Source organism: Arvicanthis niloticus, chromosome 12 (assembly GCF_011762505.2).
Source record: "Arvicanthis niloticus isolate mArvNil1 chromosome 12, mArvNil1.pat.X, whole genome shotgun sequence".
Taxonomy (NCBI): Eukaryota; Metazoa; Chordata; class Mammalia; order Rodentia; family Muridae; genus Arvicanthis; species Arvicanthis niloticus.
Genome location: NC_047669.1, coordinates 77,862,345 through 77,889,157, shown reverse-complemented (window position 1 = coordinate 77,889,157; position 26,813 = coordinate 77,862,345). Strand labels below are relative to the sequence as shown.

General features: G+C 44.8%; 1 protein-coding gene across 1 annotated transcript in view; it reads right to left on the bottom strand.

Moving 5' to 3' along the window:
- Nucleotides 1-24,290: 24,290 nt before the first annotated feature.
- Nucleotides 24,291-26,813, bottom strand: part of Pcp4 (Purkinje cell protein 4) — a 58,901-nt gene continuing 56,378 nt past the window's right edge. Inside the window, exon 3 of the mRNA XM_034515481.2 lies at nucleotides 24,291-24,693. Within this exon, the coding sequence (XP_034371372.1) occupies nucleotides 24,566-24,693 (128 nt within the window). The 3' untranslated portion in view covers nucleotides 24,291-24,565. The remainder of the gene's footprint in view (nucleotides 24,694-26,813) is intronic.

Below are 26,813 nucleotides of genomic sequence, written 5' to 3'. Positions count from 1 at the left end.
TTCAGGTCCTAGAAGATGCCATCTATATTCCAAACGAAGAGTTAGCAGGCTCACATGACTTTTTTCAAATACTATTTCCGTTCTACTACAAGCTACAATTTCCCAAGATCAGAAAAACAAAGAAAAAGAAAAGAAAAAGGAAAAAAGCACTATGTCTTTCAGTGTTTCTAGAAAATGCTAAAACTATAAAGGAACTATTTTTTTCATCAGCTTAATCTCATCTTTTAATTAATAGCATGACATTAGCTAGAACCTCCGTGTTGTAAAGACATCTACATGCCTGTAGAAATAACTCCTTAGAGCAATAGCTAAGAGGCCAGGTCTCACGAGTGGGAAGTCTGTCATTGACCATGATATTTAGTTTGCCAAGCTAGGATTTTTTTTTCTTTATAAGGTTGAGTTGGGATAGGGGTTGGTTTATATATTTCAATCTTGTTGGAGGACTGAGTAACAAAAGTGTTAATAGATCCAGCTGGACATTTAGGGGAACCAACATCAAATGATCCCAAGTTTTGCACCAAATTTATTGAAAAAAAGATGTTTTGTCATTATCTGCATAAGAAAGATTCTTCTTTTTCTGATTCAGGACCTTTGAGAGCTTAATTTTGGGAAGATGCCTGGAAAGTTACCCTCAGGGGCTGGGGACATGGGTCAGCTAATCTAAAATCACCTAGCATGTGCAAGGCCTTGGGTGCCATCACCACAACACTCTGATCGCACATGATGTGGCATTCCTGTAACCCAGCACCCAGGAGGAGCATACAGAGGGATCTGAAATTGAAAATCATCCTCAGCTACATAGCAAGATTGCCTGGATTACATGAGATCCTTTCTTACAAAAAGTCACTCTCTTGTCTATGCTGCAAAGGCTAAAAAGAAAGTCAGTAAGTAAACCCTAGGATCCATCTCCTAGTTGTTGATAATAAAGCATCTTTTATGTTAACTTCCCAAAATCAAAGGCATATCACACCCAAGTATTAAAAACCCCACAGTGTCTTAGCTTACTATTATCTGTTTCGGGGGAAAGGCTGCTCCCGCTGCCTCTTGACAGGCTCTTTCTATTTTCAGTGAGAAGATCATTAGAATTTCTCTAAGATGGTCCTCCACAGCCAGCTGTAAAGACAGCAGCAAGAGATAAATATGGCACCTCATGTCTTTTGCATTTTTAAAGTGACACTGAGTACTCTTTTAAAAACCAATGTTTTAACACGGTTCTTTACAAACTGTTCTGTGAGTGTGAGAGCCTGTTCCCCAAGGATCCAGGCGGTAAAGGATGAACAGTAAAGTCATGGAAAGCATGACATACATTCCCAAAGGTCTGGTGTGAAACCCACAGTAGAATTCCTGGCGAATGGAACACACTGGCTCTGGGGACTCACACCACACACACACACACATACATACACACACATACACACACACACACATACACACACACACACACACACACACACACACACACAGGAGAGAGGCAGAAACAAAGTGACCCTGCGAGATAAGAGACTAGCTCACTTACTTGACATAATATGTATATTAAAATATAATGTTGTATACCTTAAATGTACATAGTAAATTTTTAAAAGGAAAAATCTGTACAATCTCTGAATAAAGTAAAGGTTTATAACAGACACAGGGGCATTTAAAAAAAGAAAATATGTAATACGTTTTTGAGACAGGGTCTTACTGGACCCTGTCTAACTGACCTGGAACTCCCTCTGTAGAGCATGCTGGCCTTGAACTTACAGACAGCCACCTGCTTCTGCCTCCTGAGTACTGGGATTAACCATCACCCCTGGCTTACACACAATACTTTCTAGAAAGCTTGTGAGTATAAGGGCCTACGTGAAATCATTCACACAGCAGTACCTTCAGAGGACCATCCAGACATTGAAGATCAAGAGCAACCCTCACTCAAGACTCAACAAGGGAATGGGAGTCATATCAGACATCTCTCATCGCAGCCAGAAAAGCCAGAAGCAATGAAGGAAAGAGGTGCCAGCCAGGCCCCAAATCCACCCACACCTGGCTTTCCCCATGAGCCAGCTGAAGGCCCTGGCAGAGCTCTTGCTGTTTCTGGACATTTCTACATACATCTTACCTGTCCTCTTTCAAGTGTTTTGAGCGCAGTCTTTTCAGGTGAGCACTGCTTCCGTGTGTTGAGGGCATCCTTCTTGGATGCAGAGACCTGCTGCCATCTGACTCTGAGGCTGAGGGACTATCCTGTGGATCTGAGCACTTAGCCAGGCCTCTCCAGGTTTCTCCCAATGATCTTAATTTAGACCCAAAGTACAAATGTTCCATAACATTTTAATGTGTTACTCACAATTGTCAGGCAACCATAGCTAGCAAAACAAAGCAACATATCTGTTTATTGATAGATTTTTTCTGTTTATGTCATTTGCTGCTTAATGATCTAGCATAGATTATCTTTCACACTTTAATAAACCAGATTAGCTGTGCACTGGTGGTGTCTAGCTCTTCTCTCCGGAAGGCATTTTTATAGACTAAATCAGTTCACAGGCCTAGTCTTTGTCGAGGGAATATATTTCCAGGGTCTCCCGTATGTCAAGAATAGTCATGGCTACTGTGACCACAAGCCTTTTCTATGACAACTGTAACAGACTAACCTGGTAACTTTAAATGATAGTATATGAGAGTTCTGAGGAAGCAGAAAATCAAGGTGTCACCATGACTTTGCACTTTCTGAAGGTTTTAGTGGAGACTCTGTCCCTGACCTCTTCTAGTTGACAGTGTTTGCAAGCACTTCTTATCGTGAGAGCACATCCTTCTATCCCCCGGTGGTTGCCTAGCCACCTCCTCCTCTTCTAACCTGTAAGTCTCCCTAATGAGGTTTAAATACAAAATGGCCCCATGGCTTTATACTTTAAAACCCGCCCCCAGTTGATAGTACTATTTAGGGGTGTGGAAACTTTAAAACATGCAGCCTTGCAGGGGGAAGTGTAGGTCCTGGGAGATACACTGTTCCTGGGCCCCAGCTTGTCATGCTGTATTCCTCCTGACTGTTAAGAAGGAAAGAGTGCCTTCCACCACATTCTCTTGTGACCATTCTGTCAAAGTACCTGGGGCTAAGCAACCATGGACAGAATCCTCTAAGGCTGTGAGCCAAACATAAACCCTTCCTCCCTCAAGCTGCTGCAGTCAGATTATGTGATCACAGCAAAAAGGAAAGTCACCAAAATGTATCTTCTATCTCCTGCTTGTAAAAGAATACCTGTCATTGAACCTGAGACCCAACCAGATTCCAGGTAGTTAGTCACAACTCAAGATTCTTATGGTATTTCCATCCACAAAGGCCTTTGTTCTAAATAAGATCATGCTTCCAAACACAGGGGTTTAGGAGTGAACAAATTGGGTGGTAAATTACCCTGGGTTTTCACAGGTTGGGGGAGTTTGGCAGGACATGGGGTTTTTAGAACCAATATGGAGACTGGCTATCCTAGATCTCAGAAGCAAATTACAATAGGTTACCAACAGGCAACGTCAGGTTGTGATTCTTCAGCTCTGGACCAAACCAGCAGCAGCACCAGGCAAGAATGTGTTAGAAAAGTGAATGCTTAGGTCCTGCCCAGGCTTTTGGTGTGAGAGAGACCAAGGCGAGCCACCAAAATCTTTCTCCTGGCACCTTTTAACATACACTAAAATTACAGAGCCCAGAACAGTAGGATTTGAAATTGGTCCCAAAGAGGACAAAAAGCGTAATGAAAAACTCCCCAGCTTCAGTGGTGGTCCTCGGGTCTGTCAACACATCAGAACCACAGGAAATGCTTTGTAAAAGACGCTGATGCCCAAGACCCATAATCAGGATGGGGAAGAATACAGGCAAAGCTGCTTTCACAGTGCTCCCCGGGAGATTACCGTTCGAGCCAGCACCAAGGAGGACATGAGCCACCAGACTTCAGCCAGAGGCAGCATAATGAATAGGTGAGCCCTGAGCTTCTGAAGAGCTAGGCCTGCCCCCCAAGCACTGAGCGGCAGAACAACAACAACAAAAAAAAGCTTTTGTTTTGAGTTTACAAAGGACACAAAGTTACAAAATGAACTGCAGAATGTAATTTCAGGGCACTTGGGGAAACAGAAGTATGTGAATAGCTCAGAGGAATAAAAAAAGGTGCCAAATTATTAGAGAGTGAGGTATGGGTTTAATATGGAAGAAAGGAGAGGGATTGAATCCTTCTGCTGAGCTGACAGGCAATTTCCTGGTATGAGCTTAGGGAACTGCCACAGGTTGACAGGATGCTGGCTGGCCAGAGCCTGTATGTGGGTGGCCACAGCAGCAACATTTTAGCTTCTATCTCTGTCCTCAGCCGCTTCAGCTGTGCCCAGGATTTGATTTGTAAAGGTGAGTGAGTGAGATCACATAGACAAGGTGTTATTACTAATGGGTCTCAAGAGAGAGGAACACACCGTGCCAGGCAGGGCCACAGGAAGAGGAGGGCAGAGCTGACACCTATTGTGACTTCCATGAAAAGGAGTGAAGACCCAGAAAAGCCCCGTTTGAGCAAGCTCAGGACTGGGTGGTTTGCATTGTTTTCTGCCTGATCACAGGGTGGTTTTAGTTGTCAGGTGCTGGGCCCTGGGGTGTGTTGCAGTGGAGAAACTGTGGGTTTGGATTGTGGGTGTCAGATTGACATTGGGAATAGTGGTTTGGGCTGGTTGGCTTGCATATGAGAGTGGCATTCTTGGAGAAGCTGTTGGCTGTCTTCAGGAATTAGCTAGTCCTGGGGAAGAGCAGTTTCCCCAGGCACCTGGACATGAAAGCATTATAAAACAGAGAATAAAGATGTGCTTCCTGCACATGCATAGCCTAAAGCAAAAGGATGTTTGAGTGCTAAGGTGAGAGTTCAGTGGGTAAAGCCCTCATGCCATGCAAGCATAAGAAACTAAGTTTTCACACCGCAAAAAAAAGACACATAAAGGAGGTAGGTGTGGTCTACACTTAAAAACCCACTGCTAAGGAAGCGAAAAGAGGAGGATACATCCAGAGTTATCTGGTTCTACCTGGCTAGACACTAATGATCTCTGCTTTTCCTGAAATTAAGAGAATTCAATAAATGTCTGTTTGTAGCCTACAGGGAGCCAGAGTCGTAGTTTCCTGCCTCCCCACCATACGCTCTCATTTAGGGGAAGTTAAGGATCTCATTTGAGCTGGACAATGTCTACACAGAGTACTGAAAATACCCAGCCAAATTTCCCTTCCTTGAAGACACTCAACTGTAATGTAGTCTTGAATGCAGTGTTCTTTAAATATAAACTGGTATTCAGGGATCAGCTCCAGCATGCTCCCTGGTAAGTGGCCCAGTCTCTGTGACCTCCCCATGGTCCCCCATTAGCTGACTCTGTGGGTCTTCTTGGGGTGTTCTTGAGCCCTCTGGCTTGCTCACTTCTATCCCCCACTCTTTCACTAGACTTCCTGAGTTCCACCTGACATTTGGCTATGGGTCTCTGTAGCAACTTCCATCAACTGCTGGATGAAGCCTCTGAGGAGACAGTTATACTAGGTTCCTGTTTGCAAGCATATCAGAGTATCATTAATAGTGTCAGGGGTGGGCTCTCTCACATGGGATGGGTCTCGAGTTGGGGCAGTCATTGGTTGGCTGTTCCCTCAGTCTCTGCTCCATCTTTATCCCTGTACTTGTGGGCAAAACAAAGTTTGGGTTGAAGGGTTTGTGGGTAGATTAACGTCCCCCTCCCTCCTCTGGAAGTCATGCCTGGCTACAAGAGGTGGCCATTTCAGTCTCTATATCCCTGTCTGGTAGAAATCTCAGCTAGGGTCAACTCCATAGACTTCCTATATCCTTCCCCACCCCAGGCCTCCAGCAAGTCCCAAAGATGACCCCCCCATGCATATTGCCGTCCTCATTCCCAGGCTTCTCCCCTACCAAGTTTCCTCTCTCCATCCACGTACAAGGACTATTCAGTTTCCCTTTCTGAGTGAGACTCATGCAGCCTCCCTTGGGACCTCCTTATTTACCCAGCTTCCTTGGATCCGTGGATTATAGTGTGGTCATCCTGCACTATATGGCTAATGTCCACTTATCAATGAGTACCTACCATAGCTGTCTTTCTGTCTCTGTGATACCTCGCTTGGATGATATTCTCAAGTTTCATTCATTTGCCTGCAAAATTCATTGTGTCTTTGTTTGTAATAGCTGAATAGTATTCCATTGTGTAGATGTACCACATTTTCTTTATCCATTCTTCAGCTGAGGGACATCAAGGTTGTTTCCAGTTACTGGCTATTACAAATAAAGCTGCTATGAACATATTTGAGCAAGTGTCCCTGTGGTATAGTGGGGCATCTTTTGGCTATATGCCCAGGGATGGTATAGCTGAGTTTTGAGATAAAACTATTCCCAGTTTTCAGAGAATCTGCCAAATTGATTTCCAAAGTAGTTGTTACAGGTTTGCACTCCCACCAGCAATGGAGGATAGTATCTTAATAAAAAAAGAAAAATTGAAAAAAAAATCTTCTAGCCAGTGAGACAAATTGATTGAGGGATGAAAAATAAGAAGGGCAGATTACAAACTGAAAGATTGTTCCAGGAAGCCGACACCCAAATAATAGATGTTCTAGAGTGAGCTCTGAGAAAAAAAAAAAGAAGAGAGAAAATTACCAGACAAGTAGTTTAGGGAAATTTCCAGGAACAGAAGCCATGAGTCTGCAATGAAAATCTCCTGTTAATACCCATCACAGGTAGATGGAAGAGACTGACTTGGGTACAATTATTATACTTTTTTTTTTTTTTTTTTGAAAATTGAAGGAGATGAATCTTAAAATTTCCAACAAAGGATTGGGGATCAAAATGGTGTTAAATTTTTATCCAGCAAATCAGGTAGACTGTGACACAATAGAGAATACTTCCAAGAGTCTTGAGAAGCAAAAACAAGCATCTCCAAGAATGTGTGTCTACTGGCTATCCCATGCACTGCTGGCATGATGCAAGATGAAATGCTGCCTTAGAAAACTATTTGGCTTTTTATAAGTTTCCACTAGTTGAGGAGACACACTGCAGCCTCTCCACAGTAACAATGCTGCTTTACCACAGGAAGGAATGAAGTGCTGATAACTAAAGCAATATGAATTGCAAAAACATGGTGCCATTTGAGAAGATAAACATGAGCGTCTGCATGCCACATGATTCCATTAGAACAAGATTTTGAAAAAGGCAGGACTGTAGTGAGAGACAAAGTAGAACAGTCATTTACTAAGGTTTTATTTTGGTTGAACAGGAAGAAATTCTTTAAGGCCATAGAATAGAACTAACTATAGCTTGGTTGTAGAGGTCATGGCACAAATGATTATAGTTACCAAAATAATAAAATGATGTTCATTTAGTTTTTTAGACAGGGCCTCACTCTATAGCTCTGGTTGACTTGGAACTCACAGAAATCCACCTCCTTGAACCTCCCAAGTATTGAGATTAAAAACATGCATCACCACACCTAGCCAAGATATGTATGTTTTTAAATGAGTGAAAAATATCATCAATATATTATTCATCAATAAAGCTGGAAAAAAAACAGGATATGGTTTTTTAGTCTCGAATTTTATACCTACCCAAACTATCATTCCCGTATGAGAATTAACCCAAATAATCTCCAAAACTGCAAACATTCAATACTCTCTAGATAGCTTTTCTTAGTAAGGTCTCAAAGGTATATTCCATCAACATAAGGAAATTAACCAAGAAAGGGAAACACATAATAACAAGAAGACAAAAACTTTAACCAGAAGAAATATCAAGTAACTGTCTTAGGGGTAAAGAAGATATACTAAATGATAAAAAGAAACACTGCATTTGTTTTGGAACAGGAAAAAGAGGGAATAGCCCAGAAAATTAAAAATCATAAATATGCCTTGATAGAAATTCTAGCAGTCAAATAATAGTAAGTTCATGGAAAGTGAATGTATTCAGTAAAAGTTACAAAATTCTTACCTCCAGAGGGGGGAAAAAAAAAACGTTTGCATTGAATGAATCATGTGTGGATTATATTAAAGTTGGCATAAGAATGAAAAAAAGCAAAACATATGTTTTACTGAGAGAGCGGGGTGAAGGGAAGGTGGGTGTAGGAGATCACCACGTAAGCCACTATACAGTACCCAAAGCTGAAATTTTTAGGGAAAGTCATATAAGTGTATCTTAGAAATAGGAAGAGAGATGCTCAAAGAAACTGTTGAAAGATGTTTTTTTGGGGAAATAGGGCTTAAAGGGGGATGGCTGAAAAGGCAGAGTGCGGATGTTTTTGTTGTAAATCCTATTGAATAATGTGACCTTTAAAATTAGCAACAAAACCCAGCAGTGCATCAAGAGGGGAAGTGAATCTGTTCTCTGGTAAAATTAGACTCAGTTAGGAGAGGGTGCTCAAAAATAAGTGAGGAAATGGGGCAGTTGGGAGGGATGAGTACAGGGCAGGGACACGTGGGTTAGGACATGGTAATGAGCTAGGCCAGTAAATGGCATCACTGCAGAGTCAGGAAGGGGATTCATGGAATTCAAAGTAGGATGGGGTGGAACTCGGCACTCAGATCATCAAACTGTAAACACCCATCCTCGTCGATGTTCTGTTATTCTGTAGGTCGGGTCTTCAAGCACCGATGTAGTGTCTCAAGCAGAATGTTCCCTCTGTGCTATTCAAACTAATGTTCTTGATGGAGTGAAAGCCATAATAACACATGACTATGGAGACAGTCATTTAAGCTGTACATGTGGCCACACTTTGCTAGACTCTGGCTTTGTCTCTTCTTGGTTTTGTTTATGCTGGACATTTACTCAAAATTAGCCTCTCCACCACTCCATTTATGGTACTTGGGCTAGCCAGAGCCCATGATGAATACCCGAGAGAAAGATTCCCTGACAAGTGGTAAAACAAAGACTTCTAGTGCTGTGCATGCACAAACGATTTCCGGTGGTGATTAACTGCTGCTGCAGCAGATAACCCCCATTGGATCTCAGGGATGCTCTATAGGAGTGAAAGTCTGCACTGAGTGTGCTTGCCCTTCTGTGTGACCACTGGAAGCTCAGACTTCTCTCATCTTGGGATTCTGTTCATGTCTTGGTCTCTCCACAACACTATAGAGTTTGTGTTTGTTTGTTTGTTTGTTTTCCCAGTGAGCTCAAAAGTGTTTCAAGCAGCACCTTCCCTGTGGTTTCATTGGCCAGAGTTCACTCTCCTACCTTTATCTTACTGTCAGAAAGGTGACCTAGTTGTCTCCAAGATGAAGAGAGCACAGGCAGGTGAACTGTGGGCCAGTTCTGCACCATGGGCCACCTGTAATTTGACCTGACTTAACTTTCAGGCTTGAATTCACCAACCTTCCCTCAGGCTCCCAAGAAAATTTCTGGATGGAAGATCAATCCCCAAGACAATGTTTCCCTTTTTTTAGAATCTGCCCTGCCTGTAATGCCTTGTTCCTCATATTTCAAGATCTCAAATTCTTCATCAAATATTACCTTCATCAGAACTGATCTCTCCACTTCCCATCCTTCATTTATCTGTCTACCTACCTATCATCTATCTCACAAAGAACTTCCACTTTTCCCCTTGCCTATGGGCATATCCATCACATCCTGTAGGGAGAAAACTCTGCAGATAGTCCTGTCTTAACATGGTGGATGCAGAAGCTCTCTCGGAAGAACATCTGTACCTGTGTCGTTCACTGTTTCTGTGAACTTAGCACAATGACTCATGTGGAAAATGCAAACACAACAGGCACAAAGTTCCCATTCTCAGGTGGCCCTGGAGCACCATGGACTGACTACAGCTATGCTGTGAAGGAAGCTTGTTCCTCTGAAGGGAGTGGGAGTGAGTTGAGAGGGATCTGGGACAGACAGGACTCCCCCCTCACTGGACAGCTGCCAACAGTGTGGTGAGGAGTGTCTTACCTCAGCACCAAGCCAGAGGTCTCTGTCTCTTTCCCATGTGGTGAGGAGTGTCTTACCTCAGCACCAAGCCAGAGGTCTCTGTCTCTTTCCCACTCCTTGATACCTTGTTCCTGCTTCCCTCTCCCGCCTCTCTCTCCCTGCCCTTACTCCTCCTTCCATTCCTCCAGTCTCAACCTCCTCTTAGCCATTGTTTCTTTAAAAGAAAATTACTGTTTTGTCGACTATGTGTACAATAAAGATATGAATCGATAAACAGCAGCAAAGTACAAAATTAACAAGCTTGTTTTTTCCTCTTTGGTCTTCTGCAAGGCAGCAGAAAAATTTTCCAGAACAGAAGGGGCAGCTGGGGGAGGGAAATTAACCCCAGTCCCTTTCTCCCCACACACTGTGAAGCCAAGGCTTCTTGTTACAAATGCACTGTGTGGTTCTGTTTGGACAAGGTAGTTTGGATCCTCTTCAAACAAGCTGCCAATTGATGTCTTTACTGCTGGATGGAGCTTGTGTGAGGGCACTGAGACGCAGTTCTGAAGCAGCCAAGATGGAAATGAGTTTGCAGTCTCCTCGCCCTCAAAAGTCAATAGCTGGGTTTCAGCTGGCCACCCTGCCAGCTCCTCTCCTTTGGCAGGCATTATTATCAACATTTATTTCCATCAACTTAAGGTATCTGCACCATCACTCCTGCAGGTCGGTATCACCAGTTTTGAATAAGAAGAAACTGTAGATGTGCCCTTGGTCTCAAGGTTATAAAGAAGAGAAAAGGGAGACATTTTCCATGGTGAGAGAAAGAATATGCTAGAAGAAAGGTAGCATTCAGCAAGCTCTCGGCTATAGCCAGCTCAGCCCCAAGGGGAGAAAAGGAAGGTTTGAGTAGGCTTAGGAACTGTGAGAAGATGACAGCTGTGTCTCCTAAGGACAAATGGCCAAGAGTTGATGCAGTAAGGGGAACTTGTGAGAGACAAGAGCAGAGAATGGGGTTTCATGTCTTGGAGTCAACAGAGGCTTCCTGGAAGGCAGGGAGCAAATTCTTCCAGAATACAAGCCCTGCTAGTCTCTCAGTGAAGACCTCCAGCATCCAGAAGTGTCAAAATAGCCTCTGGCCTGGGAGATGGGCCAGAGATGGCCACAAAACATGAGGAGCAGAGATTGTCACAGAACACACATAAAGAGCCAGGTACAATGGCATGGACTTATAAGCCCAGCACTGGGAGGTGGGGATTAGACCCCCGAGGCTCTCTAGCCAGCTTGATCAGCCTGATTCTTGAGTCCTAGTGAAGGACTATTTGCAAAGTGCAGAACTGATCTTTGTTTTCATAAGAGCAGACTGTTTGCAGAGGTAAGAGAGACTTAAAACATAGAGAGACTAAGACATCTGATGTCTACCTCTGACCTCTACATACACATATACATGTGCATGCCTGTCTTACCCACATGTTCCCCTACACACTCACACCTGCACAGATGAACAGGCACACACACACACACACACACACACACACACACACACACAGTCTCTGCTGTTTTAGCCACCAGTGGACAGCCATGGACACACAGACTCTTACCTCTGCACTTGCAAATACCTTGGGAAATTTGCTGCATGACTTTGAGCTTTTGATTGTTTTTCGGAAAGTCAATAACTAACAGTATCTATCTACTTCCCATAAGGATGGAAACTGGACAGTTTTGAAAACCCAGAAACAGGGAATCAAATCAATAGGAAGTGCTCCGGAGCTCCAGCTCCTGGAGCAAAACCGTCCAGACACTGCCCCCTCCATGCCTCGTCTGAGGCATACAGAGAGACTATTTTCCTCTACTTCCTCCCAGATAGGGTAGAAATTAGATGATTTTATCTGGGCCTGGATGAGCCTTAAATCCAGATGGCAGGTGTAATTGTAAGAGAGAAAAAGTGAAAGCAAGGAGATCCATACAGGCATGACACAGCATGTGAACATGGCTGCAGAGAAGAATCTGTGTACCCACATGCTGGGGAGTGGCCTGCAGAAGAAGTCAGGAAAGAAGCAAGCAAGGCATCCTCCCCTGGAATTTGCAGAAGGTATCAACTCTACCAACCTCTTAGGGAAGACATTTGGACTCCAGAATTATCTCTTGTCCCATTTACTTGATGCATGGCACTGTGCTGATGGCCTTTGGTTAATCACCATGTGATTATCTGAGCTCTTTCTCTACAAAGCCTGTACCCAACAGCTGTAGAGTCCCAGGAGATGAAGCCTGACTGCCTGAGACAAGCTTCGGGCAAAATTCAAGCTGTTTTTCCCTCAGCTTGATAGGAGTGAGATACACACTTCCTGTATGTTAATCCACTGAGATGCAGTAACATCTCTCACCAATGCCCCCAAGCAGCACAACTGTGACACCAGGGCATCTCCAGGAATCAGGAGGTAACAGAATAACAGGAAAGGTGATCAATGCCCAGCCTAAATCTTCGCCTTCTGGGATGTATCAAGTTCTGGCCTTCTTTAGTAAATGTGAGTTCAGAAATGCATGACTCATATACATTTTGTAGTCCCACAGTGCCCTTACTGACTACAGGGATTACTGGTACCTCAGAGAGTAAGAAGAATTTCTATTGCCAGGCATAGTGGTAGAGGCTATGAAACCCTATGGTAGACATTGGGAAGAAATAACGTCCTGGGCAAGAAGAAGCCGTGAGGCACAACCCAGGCACTTGTCTAGACCAAGCCCTCTCGTTATAGCAACCTAAGAGGCTGTCTTTCCTAATTGGTTTTCTGTTACTGTGATAAACACCATGACCATGGCAACTTATACTTATAGCTACAATCTATCTTAGAGTGAAGTCAGGCAGGAATGCAAGGCAGGAACCTGGAGAGAAAACCATGAAGGAGCGGGGCTTGCCATTCACTTGCTTGCTTCTTACCGCTCACTTCCTTTCACAGCCCTGGACCACATGGCTATGGACTCATGCTGCCCACATCAGAGTGGACCCTTCCACATCAATTAGAATCAAGAAAATGCCCCCATAGACTGCTTTGGGGCCAATCTGATCTAGAAGGTTCTTCAACTGAGGTTCCCCACACTGAACTGATTTCACAAGTCAACTAGCTTACCGTAATCTCTGAAAGCTGCAACAGCTGGACGGCCGCTCAGAGGCCTTTGGGCAGCACAGTGAAGCATACAGGGCTTTCTAGTCAATTTGTGCTCAGGCAAGCAAGAGCCTCACACATTCTCTAGTCCCAGATTAGCCCTAAAGTCTTCTGAAATTATTCTGGGTTCAGAAACTGATATGAATTTCTGTCCCAAAACACAGTGGTAGAGTAAGTCAGGGTGGTGTGGGTAAAAGGTTTAAGGTTAAATTTCCCTGAAGGCTGAGAGCCTTGAAAGGGGTAATAACAACTACACACACACACACACACACACACACACACACACACAGAGAGAGAGAGAGAGAGAGAGAGAGAGACAGACAGAGACAGAGACAGAGACAGAGACAGAGACAGAGACAGAGACAGAGAGACAGGCAGAGACAAAGGAGAGACAGGCAGAGACAGAGACACACAGACAGACAGACAGACAGAGACAGAGAGAGACAGACAGAGACATACAGATAAACAAATGAAGGAAGGAGGATTCTGACAATAATTCAAGGGCAGAGGTAGCAGAATCTTCAATAAAAAATCAATAAAAAAACAGATAAATGTAGTTCTAGAAGAAGAAGAGAGAGCTTGGGACAAGACAGAATGCCCCTGTGAGCAGAGAAATGGCCTCCCCAGAGAGCAGAGTCTAGCAGGAGAGAAAGCAATGTTCCTGAAACACTGGAAGTTCACTGGAAACACTGGAGTGGATGTTCCTGGGAGATTTCCAGGGAACCAAGGTGAAGGGGTGATGGTTTAAGTCCCTTCATTTAAGTAGTGAGGGATACAGGCGTACATTTTCATTATAGATGTTGCCCTCCTCCCCTGAGGGTCATTTCTCCTCCTCCCTCTCCAGTTATCCTTAGATGCCCCCAGCTGTGCCCAGCCCACCACCCCTGGAGATCTCTCCACTTCTCAAGAGTATATTCATATTTTCACAAGCATGAGTCTCACAGTGACACATGGAGTGATTCCTTCCTGTTCGCTTCTACCTTCCCCAAAAGAGTCACATCTTCAGCTTCTCATTGCAATGTACCTTCTGGGAAAGTGGAGCCCAGTGTCTCCATCTCCCAAGGATTTGGATCTGAGAAGGTAGATTAGACACACCACCCTGACTCACCTTCCCCTGCTTCTGTGGGGCTCCCTGCCCTTCAAAGTAGGGAAACAATTTTCAGTTGACTGAAAACTAAGTGTCCGTTCCGGTCTTAAGATATTGCTTTCTTCCGAGTTGTGAGAAACATGATGTAAACACAACATATGCTCTGAAGGCTCAGAATTCTTGGAACCTCCGAGTGTTGGCTCAAAATGCCCACACATCTCCCTTGCCATATGTCTTGGGTTAGTGTCGCCCAGAAGCAAACCTTGAGGCAAGGTTTTGAATGCAAGAGATTTGCTTGAAAGACTGAAGAAAGCATCTGGGGTGGGTGAAGTGTGGACATGAGTCAGGGAAGGAAGAAAGGTTGAAGAAGACTGGATCTTTGAGCAGACAACTGTATGCCATGAAGGACTGCTCCTGCCAAGGATCTCTGGAGTCTCCAAGATGCTAAAGATCAAGAGAGGTGGATATTCATCTTCTGAGTTGAATCAGGCATCAACCAGGAGGTGAGCTTGGCACCAACAATGCCAGTAACTTCCAGCTGCCCTGTGTGCAGGGCATGGGTAGCATTGGTACAATGGTACTCATTCTGGAGAGCTATTGGCAGCTGTGAGAACATCTGCAGGAAACGTCACAGTAACAGTGAGAATGAACAGGAATCCATTGTCTGAGAAACTCACACCACAGATGTGCACCTATAAACACGGCCCATGTGACAGGGACTGCACCTAGTTTCTCTAGTTTCATCCTCTTGGGTGTCCTTTACCTTCTCCTCCTGAACCTGGAACTAGGCACAATGGCAATCCATCTAAACATAGGGGAAAGCCAGAACCCTAAGGATGGCTGAAGAAAGCTGTTCTGCCTCTGACCCACAACACTGCTGTAACAGGCATCCCTTGAGGGTGCTGGAGTAAAGAGTCCTTCTTGATAATGCCACTGTTACTCTGGGTCCTGGTTAATGTGCTGAGCTTAAATCCTAGCCACCTACCTTTCAACACATTCATAGGAGCTGTGCCCTGGAGTACTGATGGGGCAAGCCGCCTTCTAATCTTTCCTCTGTTTCCGTTCCCAGGGAGTTTAAGCAAATGTTCTCAGGCTCTCCTAGGAGCATGCCTGGAGTCCCCAATGGAGAGCTGTAGATGGGTCTCATCAGCCTAGCAGGTGAGTGAGACCTCAGCAAAACAAGTATTGATCCTACTGGATACCACAGTAAGGCTTAGCCTCAACTATGAGCAAGCCATGTGTCTGACTGGCGTCTTTATAAAGTTCAGGATTTAAGGAGGCCCTGGAGGTCATTTCAGGTCTACATAAATCATAGAAGGAGCTCAGTGAGGAGGCTGGGGTGACAGAGGGAAGGGGAGCTGGATTGAGTGTTGATTCTTCAGAAGGGAGCTTCCCACTGTCTCTCCTCGTCTCAAAAAATCACAGAAGCTGTGCCCAGCAACCCCAAGAGCAGCTCCACAGAGCTCCTTCACTGACGTATATTTACTAGGGTTATGAGTCAAGACGCCCCAACCCTGAGCCATCTGTACCACTGCACTACTATCCTGTAACCCCAGGAGCATGGAGAGGGCTGCACCCCTCCTTTGGGAGCCGGACTGTCCTGGGGAGGCAGGTGCTGCAGGAACAGCAGCATCGTTTTAGGCAAAAATACACTCCTCCCCTCAGCTCTCAGCTCTGCAGTGGCAAAGATATCTGCACCACAGCCCTGCTTATCAGCTTGGCTCAGCACCCCGAATGTGCAGGGGCTGCTGACTTGGTGGCGGGCAAGTCACACAAAATAGGTTGAGCTCCATCAAGCAGGAGAAGATTAGTGTTGACAGCCAGGGCTGGCTACAGGCCATCTCTGAGGCTGTCCTGCCACGATCTGGTCAAGCAGCTGCAGATGCCTCTGGCTTCTTGTAGCCATCAGCACCTCCTGAAGGGCTCCCAGCGACTGGGGGGCTGGGGGTGTGTGTGGCTACAACTCCCCTCCTCAGAGATGAGAGCCAGTAAGACAGGGTCTGAGGTCACATGACTGTGGCCAATTTTAATGCCAAGCAGATATGTAACAACCCCCACCTCCATCTTAACTATTTTGTTCATCTGAATAACTCATGTTCTCCCCTTTCAGGAGACCCCTCACTAGCTGAGCTGAAAGATGATTAGTACTTGCATTAAAAGTGATCATTGCATACAAGATACCAAATGTTAAGATGTGAAGGACCAGACACAATGCTACTGTCTGCTTCCTGTTACTGTTGTAAGGAAGTAACATATACCTAACAACACAAATTCACGGCTACTATTCTAGAGGTTTAACACTTAGTCTATAAGGCAGACTCCAAGTCTAAGCAGGGATGGTTCCTCCCAGAGGCACTGAGATGATCTGTCTTCCTGCCTCTCCCAGATTCTAGACACCACCTGCAGTCCTCGGCTTGTGTCTCTTTCTACAACATCAAAGTGCATCCTGTTAACTCCACTGTTATCATCCAAACTCCTTTCCCAACATGCATCCTCCTGGTTCCTCATAGAAAGATTCTATGATGTTATGGAGTCTTCTTGCCTCAAAATCCTGGTTTTAGTCACAGTCCCAAAGCACCTCCAACACATACAGGAACACATTCACCCACCTTGGGGATTAAGATGGCTCTAATTCTATTCTACCATTGAGATTTGGAGGCTGCAAGTCCCAAAGGATGTGAATCGCAGAAGGATACATCAAGGATACACTCTGTCAATCATAGAAGGATACATCAAGGGTACACCCACCAGACACAGTAGAATTCAAAGAGTCTTCTGTGTGGACAGGAACCATCCACAGAAAGCCACACCCACGCTCAATGTCTCATATTGAGTCACTAAGGGTGTTCAAAGCCTTCAGGCTAAGAAACCAAACCTATGAAGGAGTCAGCCTCACCCTTCAAGTTGAGTGACCCAGTATGCTCTTTATCATCTCTGAGCCTCCATTTCCTCATCTATAAAATGGGGGCACCATATATTCCATGAGACAATCAATACATGTCAAGTATGCATTAGCTTACTACAACCTGACTTACAGAAATTATTCCACACAGATGGTCCATTTAGTCTCTGCCTCTGGGGATCAGATCATGTCCATTTTACATGGGGAGCGAGAGAGAGACTGAGGCCAGATGAAGCTGACAACAGTAATGGCTGAAGCCTGGCTCCACTGTTCTCATGTTCTAGGCATCCACAGTGAGGCTGACAAATGGAGAAGGGGGAACCTTCGCATGGAAAGAATACATGCAGAAAGCGGTGTGCATGACCTCAGGTTTGAAGCATAGGGATCCCTGCCAAGGCAGCCACAACTTCTGGACATGCTTAGTTTCTAGGGGGGAAACATGGGGAAGCCTAGACATGTCCTGAACACTGCTGTTTATCCTGAATGTCTGTTTATCCATTGCAAGTCGACTGTCAAGAAAATGCATACCACAGGGGCTTTGCACAGCCTTCTTTAGACAGAAGACAGAAGGATACAGGCTGCCGTGACCTCTGATAAGTCAAGGTTTTCCTTGGCTGATTCCTGAAGGAAAGCACAGGATGTTTGGCTATCGTATGCCTCTCCCATCAGATATGGGGGAGAGAACAATGTCAGCACAAAGCTTACCACACTTACTCATTCACTCATTACTGTTGGCAGCACTAGGGAGAGAACCAAACCCTCATGCAGACCAGGTAAGCTTGTTACCACTGTGTGGGAAGCGGCTCCGCTCTCGCCATTACAAGGTGGCACTTGGCATAGGCATTGCTTGAGAGAAAAGACAACTTCGTACATGGAGTTGTATGCGCTGAGAGGTGTGGTTACCTGATCACCCCACCTCGCATCATTGAGAATGACCAATCTCCAGTGACTTCGTGGCAGTAGCTGATAGGATTAAGGCAATGCTTATAAGGGGCTGCGGGAGCTGAGGAGGAAAAAAAAAGGAGAAGCTCCCTGTACAGGGATAGCTGAATAAACCGCTTGAAGAAAAACACAGTTGCCGTTGCCTTATTCCATGGGTCGGACGTGGGTAGCGACACCACTGAGCTACATACCCAGCCGTCCTCATCCACTGTTACTACAAGTGTTTAAAGAGCATCCAAACCAATAAAATAAATGTCCCTGGCTTTGTGTGGCTGCATAGAAGGGACAAGAATAAATCAAAGTATCGCACCAAGGCTTGTGAAGCTACAATCAATGCCATCAAGATGAGCATCCCATGGATGGGGTCTGCAAAAGAGGAGCTGGGGACAGATGTGAAAGGAGATGGGCTGAAAGAAACCTGTTTCGTCTGCCCTAGGTCATCCAGACAGATTACATCTCCCAGCTATCCTTTCAAGCTGGATAGGCCGTTCGTTAGCTATTAGAACCAATGTATGTTGTTGCAGATCTGACCCCTCACAAACCTTACATGTGGAAAATAGAGTTGACCCAAGGTCCCTAGCATTATCTCTGCTTCAAACAAACCATAAATCTTTACCGTGAACAGGCACCCAGAGCTGGAAGTTTATCTCTCCCAGAAGTCAGTTTTATCTCATCCACCTCAGGAGGAAACATATTCAGGTCTGAACCAAAGAAGGCTATGAATTCCCCAGATGCAAAGACAAGCCAGGCAAAAGCTGGGCCTATAGAGTCAAGCGTCTAGGCAAGAGTTGGAGATTACCTGGGAAGAGCAAGGGGACCATTCAAACAGTGAGGATAGTGGCCCCCAGCAAGTTTTCAAAAGCTATAAGAAGGACTTTGACTCCACCCCAATCTCACACTGTAGCCAATAAGAGGCCGAGTCTGAGGACAGGATAACATGGGAAGGGTAGTACAGCCAAATGCATGAGCTAGCTGCCACAGGAGAATGTACTGAAAGGAGAAAAGTGGGCGTGGCATGTAAGATCAGAGGGATGATTTCCAAAACTGCCCAGTTACAGAATGGTGACACCTCTCACATGTTGGCTTCATGGGGGCCTGTGAACCAGTTAATAATTTAAGTCATCCACAGGCTCCAGTTAAGACCAGTCTTATGTTGGTTCCAAACATAGAGAGCCTGGAGACTAGTGGCTGGGGCTACACCAGGGAGAAGAAAATCAGGATGATACTTGTGGCATAGCTAAAACACATGTGAGAACACAGTAGGGAGTGTAGACTCCTCCCTTGACAACTGAAGCTGTGATTTCCCAAATGTCTAGATACTTCTGGGCAGGAATTCGTCTGACTAAGGCAAAAGCAAGCTCGGCCTTGAACAAGAACTCATCTACAGTAACTGCTGCAGCCGTCAGATCCAAGGCAGTCTGGGGAGGTGATCATACAGTTGAGGTCCACAAGAAGGTCCCAGTTGAAAGCCTAGAAAGCGCTCACAGAGAAGTGCCTCCTAGGCTTTTAAACACTCAGGCAAGAAGACCTGCAGCGTTAAAATAATGAGCATGTCAGCTTTGAGGTTGCAAGACTCTCATATTCTAATTGGCGAGTGAATAGGTTTGCTTTTAACAATCCTCAGTGTTACCCAAAGAGAGGAGTGTGTGCCTGTGTGTGTGTGTGTGTGTGTGTGTGTGTGTGTGTGTGTGTGTGTGTGACTCTCCAGCTCTGCAGACCCCTGACTCCTGGAAAGGTTACACACACCAGAGCAGGCTGCTCTCTCCCAATTCTTATTCAATTAAACTTCTGTTAACGTAAGAACAAGAGCTTGTAAAGGGCAGTACAGCTGGGAGCAGAGGAGATTGCCACAAGGAAACCAGTGCAGTGACAACACCAGAAAGTGGACAGAGGCAGACAGTGAGCCTGAGCATAGGCAAAGCCTGTGGAGAATCAGCTGAACAGTGAACAAAAGACCAGTCTTTCTGTGATCGGAGGATCCCATTAGATAACATGAAGCTCTGGCGAGCAGATGGTGCAGACCAGCAGGTGCTCCCAGTCCTAAACGGATACTGTGTACCCTTTACCCCCAAGACTAGGACATTAGGAGGTACTGGATTTGTTATGCTTAGTTAATGTCATGAAGCTAGGACTTCTTCCAGGAGGGTACGGTCCTACAAGAACAATAAAGGGGCTGGGCAGAGTGGCATGCTCTTGAAACCTCAGTCCTTAGGAAACTGAGACAAAGGATGGTGAATTCAAGCCTAGGTTACAATATATAGTAAGGCTCTGTCTTGAAAGTAAATAAACAAAAGACACTATCTTCTCTGTGTCTCTCTGTGTGTCTCTCCCTCTCTTTCCATCTCTGTCTTTGTCTATCTCTCTGTGTCTCTCTGTCTCTGTGTCTCTGTCTCTCTCTATCTCTCTCTGCCTCTGTCTCGCTCCTCTTTCCTCCCTCCTTCTTTCTTTCTTTCTTTTCCCTGAAATAAGTAGCAATAAAGCAATCAACTGACAGCTAGGAATCCAGTCTGCCAGTATCTCTGCCTAGGACTTGCAGCCTCCAGATGTGTGAGGACAAATGCCAGCATTTTCTGTTGAGAAAACCATAATATTTCATCTCAGCTGACTAAGACACTGAGCCTTATAGAGCAGCCCAGGTACTGTGCCCTTGTCATTCATGATAGAGGCTGCATCTCCTAAACCCAACACCAGAATGATTCTTCTCCTCAAACATAAACTCTAGGAAAAATCTAACACTAAACCCTCCCTCCCTCTCCAGTCAAGCCAATTTATCTAAATTATTCTTTGAGGTAGATAAAATATATGCATTCAATAATACTCAAGAGGTTTATAAGACGAGAGAGAGAGAGAGAGAGAGAGAGAGAGAGAGAGAGAGAGAAAGATGACTGACTACCTTTTAAAACCATTCAGCCTTATAGGGCTTTTTTGGGGAGATGTCTTGACACCATTTCCCTGACTCTAAAATGGTGCCCAAGCCTTCCGTAAGACATGCACAGAGACGGGTTATAATGAGGAAAAGAAGGTTGGAAAAGGAGTTCAAAGTCATGGGGAAGAAGAGACATTACTGTTTAGAACTGATAGGACTGTCTCCCTGCAAAACCACAGGAAGTTACTAAAACTCATCACACCACACAACTCAATAGGATGAATATTCAGAGCTGAATATTCAGAAATCAATCATTTTCTTAGAAAGCAGTAAAAACAGCTGCAGAAAACTTCGTGTAAAGGTTCCGAGTAGACGGACGGCAATGACTGGGCGACATTTAAAAATAGAATGAAAAGAAATGTTCAAGATATATTTAAAGAAAACTGTAAAACTTTATGGAAAGTCATAAAAAACGCTGCAAAGACGGTGATGTGGAAGATGTCACTCCTTTCCCACTGTACCCCAGGATATTTATAAATCTCATGAAATTCTGCCTGCCTGTGGTGTTCTCCAGCCCCCCCCCCCTTGGATGTCTTAAATGTTCTATTTTTGGAGTTTCTCTTTTTTTAGCTAGTGTGAGTGGGTTCCTGTTCATAGCAATCAAATGACTAATTCAGCCTGGGCTGCCCCTCCATCTCACACAGGCTTGTGTATCCTGAGTCTTGACTCTGCTCCTGCCTGCTCCTTTACCAAATGGACTCTTACAGATTCTTGCAGAGAGTAACAATGTCATTAGCAATAATAATACTTTTTATCAACTTGGGTGTCTTTTTTATTTTTCAGCTTCATCACATTACCACTTTGAGCCTCAAATCAACGTCATTCGTTTAAGTGGCTCAGTTCCCATGAGCTCAAATTCTCAAGAAAAAGAACCTGATTGGCTGAACCCACCTTGGGTCAGGATTCATTGGTCCAAATGGATGTGGCCAGGATAGGCAGAGGCCCATGGTTTAATTTGGGCCAGGACAAAGAATACCAAGAAAGATGTCACGCCTTGCCAGTAGACACCTGCATTGAGCCAGTCTCATGTGTTCTTTATCTCATTTTAATTTACTAACATTTTCTAAGCAGATTTTTATCAGCCTATTGATGTCAAGGAGCCACCTTCTTATGGCAAATAAGTTCTCTATGGAGACCTGGCCAACTCACAGATTCAAGATGGACCCATTTTCAAACTCAGATGCTTAGGGTCCTAGCTGAAGTTTTGATAATCATACTACACCCACTATGGTCTCAGCCTAGAAAAGAGTATCTCCTTGGCTAGTGCCTCTGTGCCAGCTGCCAGAGGTGATTATTCAGGAACCCCCACCGTCTTTGAGCTTGTTGCAATGGGGCCTCATCCTTGGGTAAGGCACATGTGGGTCTCCCAGTCATTGTTTTGCTCCCGTTACTCCCTGCCCTACCTGGACAATAGTCCAGTGGAGGGAACAAAACCAGGTCAGTTCATGGCTCCAAGCTGCAGATACTTTGTTGCACATCTTGAGAGGGCTTCTTCTTCCTTTCAGGATGAGCATTACAAGAAGTCCTCCTGGACCTGGGGGCACAAGCTGCTTCCTCCGTTCTTTTGTTCTGTAAGACCTAGACAGCAGATGCCACACACCCAACCCATACTTTTGGTAGGAAACAACTGTCTCACTGCCACCACCCCCAACATCTGGAGCTTGAGATTTACATAAATCTACCTAGGAAGTGAAAGGTTTAACTCATCCCTAGGGCTCAAAGGAAATCAGCTGTACCCTTGACCTATGAATTCAACTGAAGGCACACATTGGAATATCTGAGGGAACCCTTCCAAACTTTTCCCACCCGGCTGAAGGAGAACTCCCAGACTCTTGGGATCATCTAAAGAGACATTAGTGTTTTTCTTTACAGAGAGTCCCTAGGAGGCAATATCTTCCTTAGACACAGCTGCCAGGGCTAGAACATACCCCTTAAGAACAGGACACACTTCCTTTAGATCAGTAAGTGAGAGGGTGAGGGGAGTGACAGAGCTGGGACACAGGTCAGATATGGAGATCCTACCTGTGCATGCATTTGAGCCCCAGCTTACTTCACATTAGCAGCCTTAGGGAGCCCCGAGCATGGCATCTTAAGCCATCTAATTTTCATGACATTCATACTCCTCATTGTCTCAGCAACTCTTTCTAGGGGATCTAATCAATCTGCTGTCTTCTTCTCAGTGGGGACCAGTCCATCAGGAGTCTGACTTAGCCCTCACTGGTTATTACTGCAGAAGTGATCCTATTTAGTAGTCATTAGCTGAAGTCATTGAGAGAGTTCAGGCATAAACCCCCTGGCACCCTCACCCTACCCCTGCATAACACCCCTGGCACCCCCACCCTATCCCTGTAGCCACAGGGAAGAGGTAGCAGCAGGGACATCTTACACAAGATGAAAAGCACATTTTTAGATGGATTTTTCTGTGGCTAGACATCCTCCACGGGTTCCAGTCTTTCTCAGCCCATTCACTTAACAGCAGCTGAAGGGGTTTGTGACAGAATAGTGTCCTCTCTACCTCCAGCTGTTCCCTGTCAAACCTCATTCCCACCACCTCATCCACCCACAGTCCAGCACACAGGTGTACACACTCAGACACTCTGCCTCTCTTCTCACAAGTGTGTGTGACCCACCCAGAGCCCTGGCTAAGGAACAAACAGCCAAGTCCACCACATACATGGTGACTTCCCAGTTCTGGGAGAAGTGCCACTTCTGTTCCAGGTTTTCCCATGGCAAGGCTCAACTGAGCAGCCATAAAAACACAGGTGTGATACTCCTGGCACTTGTTTCCCAAAGCCAGCTCAGTTACCCTCTTCCAACCTGTATTTGACTCCTGACTCTGTGGAGCCATGCTTTCCACAAAATGGACATCTTTGCTACCCATGGGAACTCACCAAGACATGTGAGGCCATGTGTTTGCACTGGAGAAAAGCCAGGCAGCTTCTCCAAATTGTGCAGAATAAGCTAAGCAGGTAACAAACCACCACGCTGAGCTCAGAGGAGCCCAGAGCCTGGACTTGCCCCTTGGAACTACACAGGTGCAAAGATGACCCTTGTGGAGTGGGGCAACCCTTCAAAGATCTGAAATGCACTTGCTAAGAACACCTGGGTAGCATCTCAACTCCAGATGCACTGCCCGCCTAGACTTCATGTTCACTTGGATGAGTTGAGACAGTCAAGGGTACAGACCACTTCCATGCTACGAAAATACAGCCACCACCTATTGGCAGCTCACACTCTGTAAATGAGATAGAAACTCCATGGTTGAGAATGACTAGTTCCACCCTAACAAAGACACTCTGTTCTACCTCCAAAGTTTTAAGAATATAAGCCACACCTGGCTTGCAGTTGTCTTTAACCGTATGAAAGTGTGTGGTTCTACCCAATGGGAGAAATGAAGACGGACACTCGATTCACTCATCTTACCTCCCTTTTATTACAACATCAAGGAAAATAGTTGCAGAGGAATTGAAATGGAGATAAACAGATCAAGCTACTCACAATTTTATTGTGGACACTTGCCTATAGGGTCATAAATACTATGGGTTTCTGTTCATGCATTTCAGGTTTGCAGCGGGGTGTTTACTGAGTGTGGATGACTTCTTTCTAGGGTATTGTTCTTTTCATTTCTTGATGGATGGTAGTTGAACTTGGTGTCTTCGGGTGGACCAGGAAGTAACTTCCCCACTAGGACTGTGATCCCGCCTTTTTCTTCTGGAATTTTCTGAACTGAGACTGAATGGCCACAGCTGCACGCTCTGTCTCTGGTGCATCCATGTCGATATCAAATTCTTCTTGAACTTTCTTCTGCCCATCTGTAGAAAAAACAAAAAAGAAAAAAACAGAAATAAAAGATGACCACCTGAAAATAGAAGAGCAAGTCCAGTCTAGATGCATGAGGCTAGGCGACCCATCCAGGTGGGCTCAGGTATTCATTCACCCACCCCAAGACTTGGCCTCATTTGTAAAGCAAAATCCAAGGGAGCATGGCGAAAAGTTCCAGACATTCAGAATCTACAGCTCTCTAGCTATCTGAACTCTACAGTGAGCAGGATGATGGAAGTCACAGACAGTCTTGACATTTTCTCTTGATGCTAGCTGATGGTCACTGTTTTCAGAGCTGACAGGGAGATATTTTGGATACCTGTGTTGTGTTGCTAATGAGAGTTGCTCATTGTTTCCATTGTTTTTTTATAACTAAATGACACTATTTGACCATCACCATAAGACTGCACTTCCATAAGTGATACATTGTAACACTGTAAAGCAAGAGGGGTGGTATGACTATTTAGGCAAAGAGGCCAGCCAGCTCATAGTAACATGGTTGCTAAAGACTGGTTACAAGCCAGTACCAAGTGAAGACTTAAGATAATTGTGCCTTTGTGCTAGGCGCTTCTGAGCGGTGGCCAAAAAAATAAGTAAGCAAAGTCCTCCAGTAAGAGAAGGGACATCTTTTTACATCTTCCAACCCAGTGAAGGCTGAACACTGGAGTCACAAAAAGTATCATTTCTTTGTCTCTTCTGAAGGCAGACACAGGCGCCTAGCCCAAACTCAGGGTGACTTCTTGTGCAGTTGAATGGAAGGTGCCATAAGGGCAAATCTGCTCATTTGTTAAGTCCAGGGAGAGGCCAGGTTGCCACCCTGGACTAGTGTGTGGAGCAGAGAGGCTAGCTAGAAAAAATAGAGAGTGGGGAAGAGGAGGTGATAGAAGTAATAGGTGATAAATATAGATAATAGATAAATAATACATGTAAAAAAGACAGATGAGATAGACTATTGATAGAAAGATGACAACTAGATAGATGAGAGATGATAGATGACTGATAGAAAAATAGATAGTAGGTAGATAGATAGGATGATAGTAGACAGTAGGAAGGTGATAAATATTAATAGTAACAGATGGTGATGCAGATAGATGATAGGTAGATAGATAAATAAATGATAGATAGATAGATGATACATGTGATAGATGATAGAGACATGTGATAGACAGATAGATAGATAATAGATAGATAGATAGATAATAGATAGCTGATAGATGCATACATGCATAGGATGATAGTAGACAATATGTAGGTGACAGATGATAGTAGTAGGCAGATAGATGATAATGATGAATATAAATAGATGATACATAGATAGATTAATAGATTGATGATGATAGATTAATGATGATGAAGATTGATAGTAGAAAGATAGATGACACATAGATAAATGACAGACAATGGATAGATAGTAGATAGATAGATAATAGATAGATAGATAAATAGATAGATAGATAGAAGACAGATAGATATAGACAAGCAGATGGTAGGTGGTAAATGGATGACAGATGACAGACGTGCAGGAGAACCCCTACATATTTCAGAAGCCTCCAGCATGGCTGGAAATGCCATTGCAGATCCTTAAGCAGGCTCCTCTCAACTACGCAGCTTCTGGCTGGAGCATGCCAGGCACTTCTCCACTCCTCCATTTGAAAGTGAGTGTTCCACTTCTGGCCTTGTGAGCCTTGTTAGTGTGATGGGTTATGACCTAAATCACTTTTCTTTCTGACTCACTTTCAAGGCTGCAGGGGCTGAGACAGAGTGCACGGAATGCTGAAGGGCATCCCTCATGATCCACGGGGGCCAACAGAGAGAGAGTATGATCAAATGATTACACTTCCATCACTCCAGGCCAAGTGGCCCTTAGCACATTGATCTACACAGCAATGAATACCGCAGAGCCACAGGAAGGAAGGATAGAAACTGCCTGCAACCCAAGTAGATACTGAGAAATAGAAAATTAATGTTGTCCCACCCACTGGCCTGGAACTAAAAGGCAAGAACCCAGCAGATATACAGTGACCCTAGCTCTGTGCTAATGTCAACATCGTGCATGGCTCTGTAGCACTGTGAGTTGTCATTTGTCCCAGGGGCTTTTTACTTCTAATTC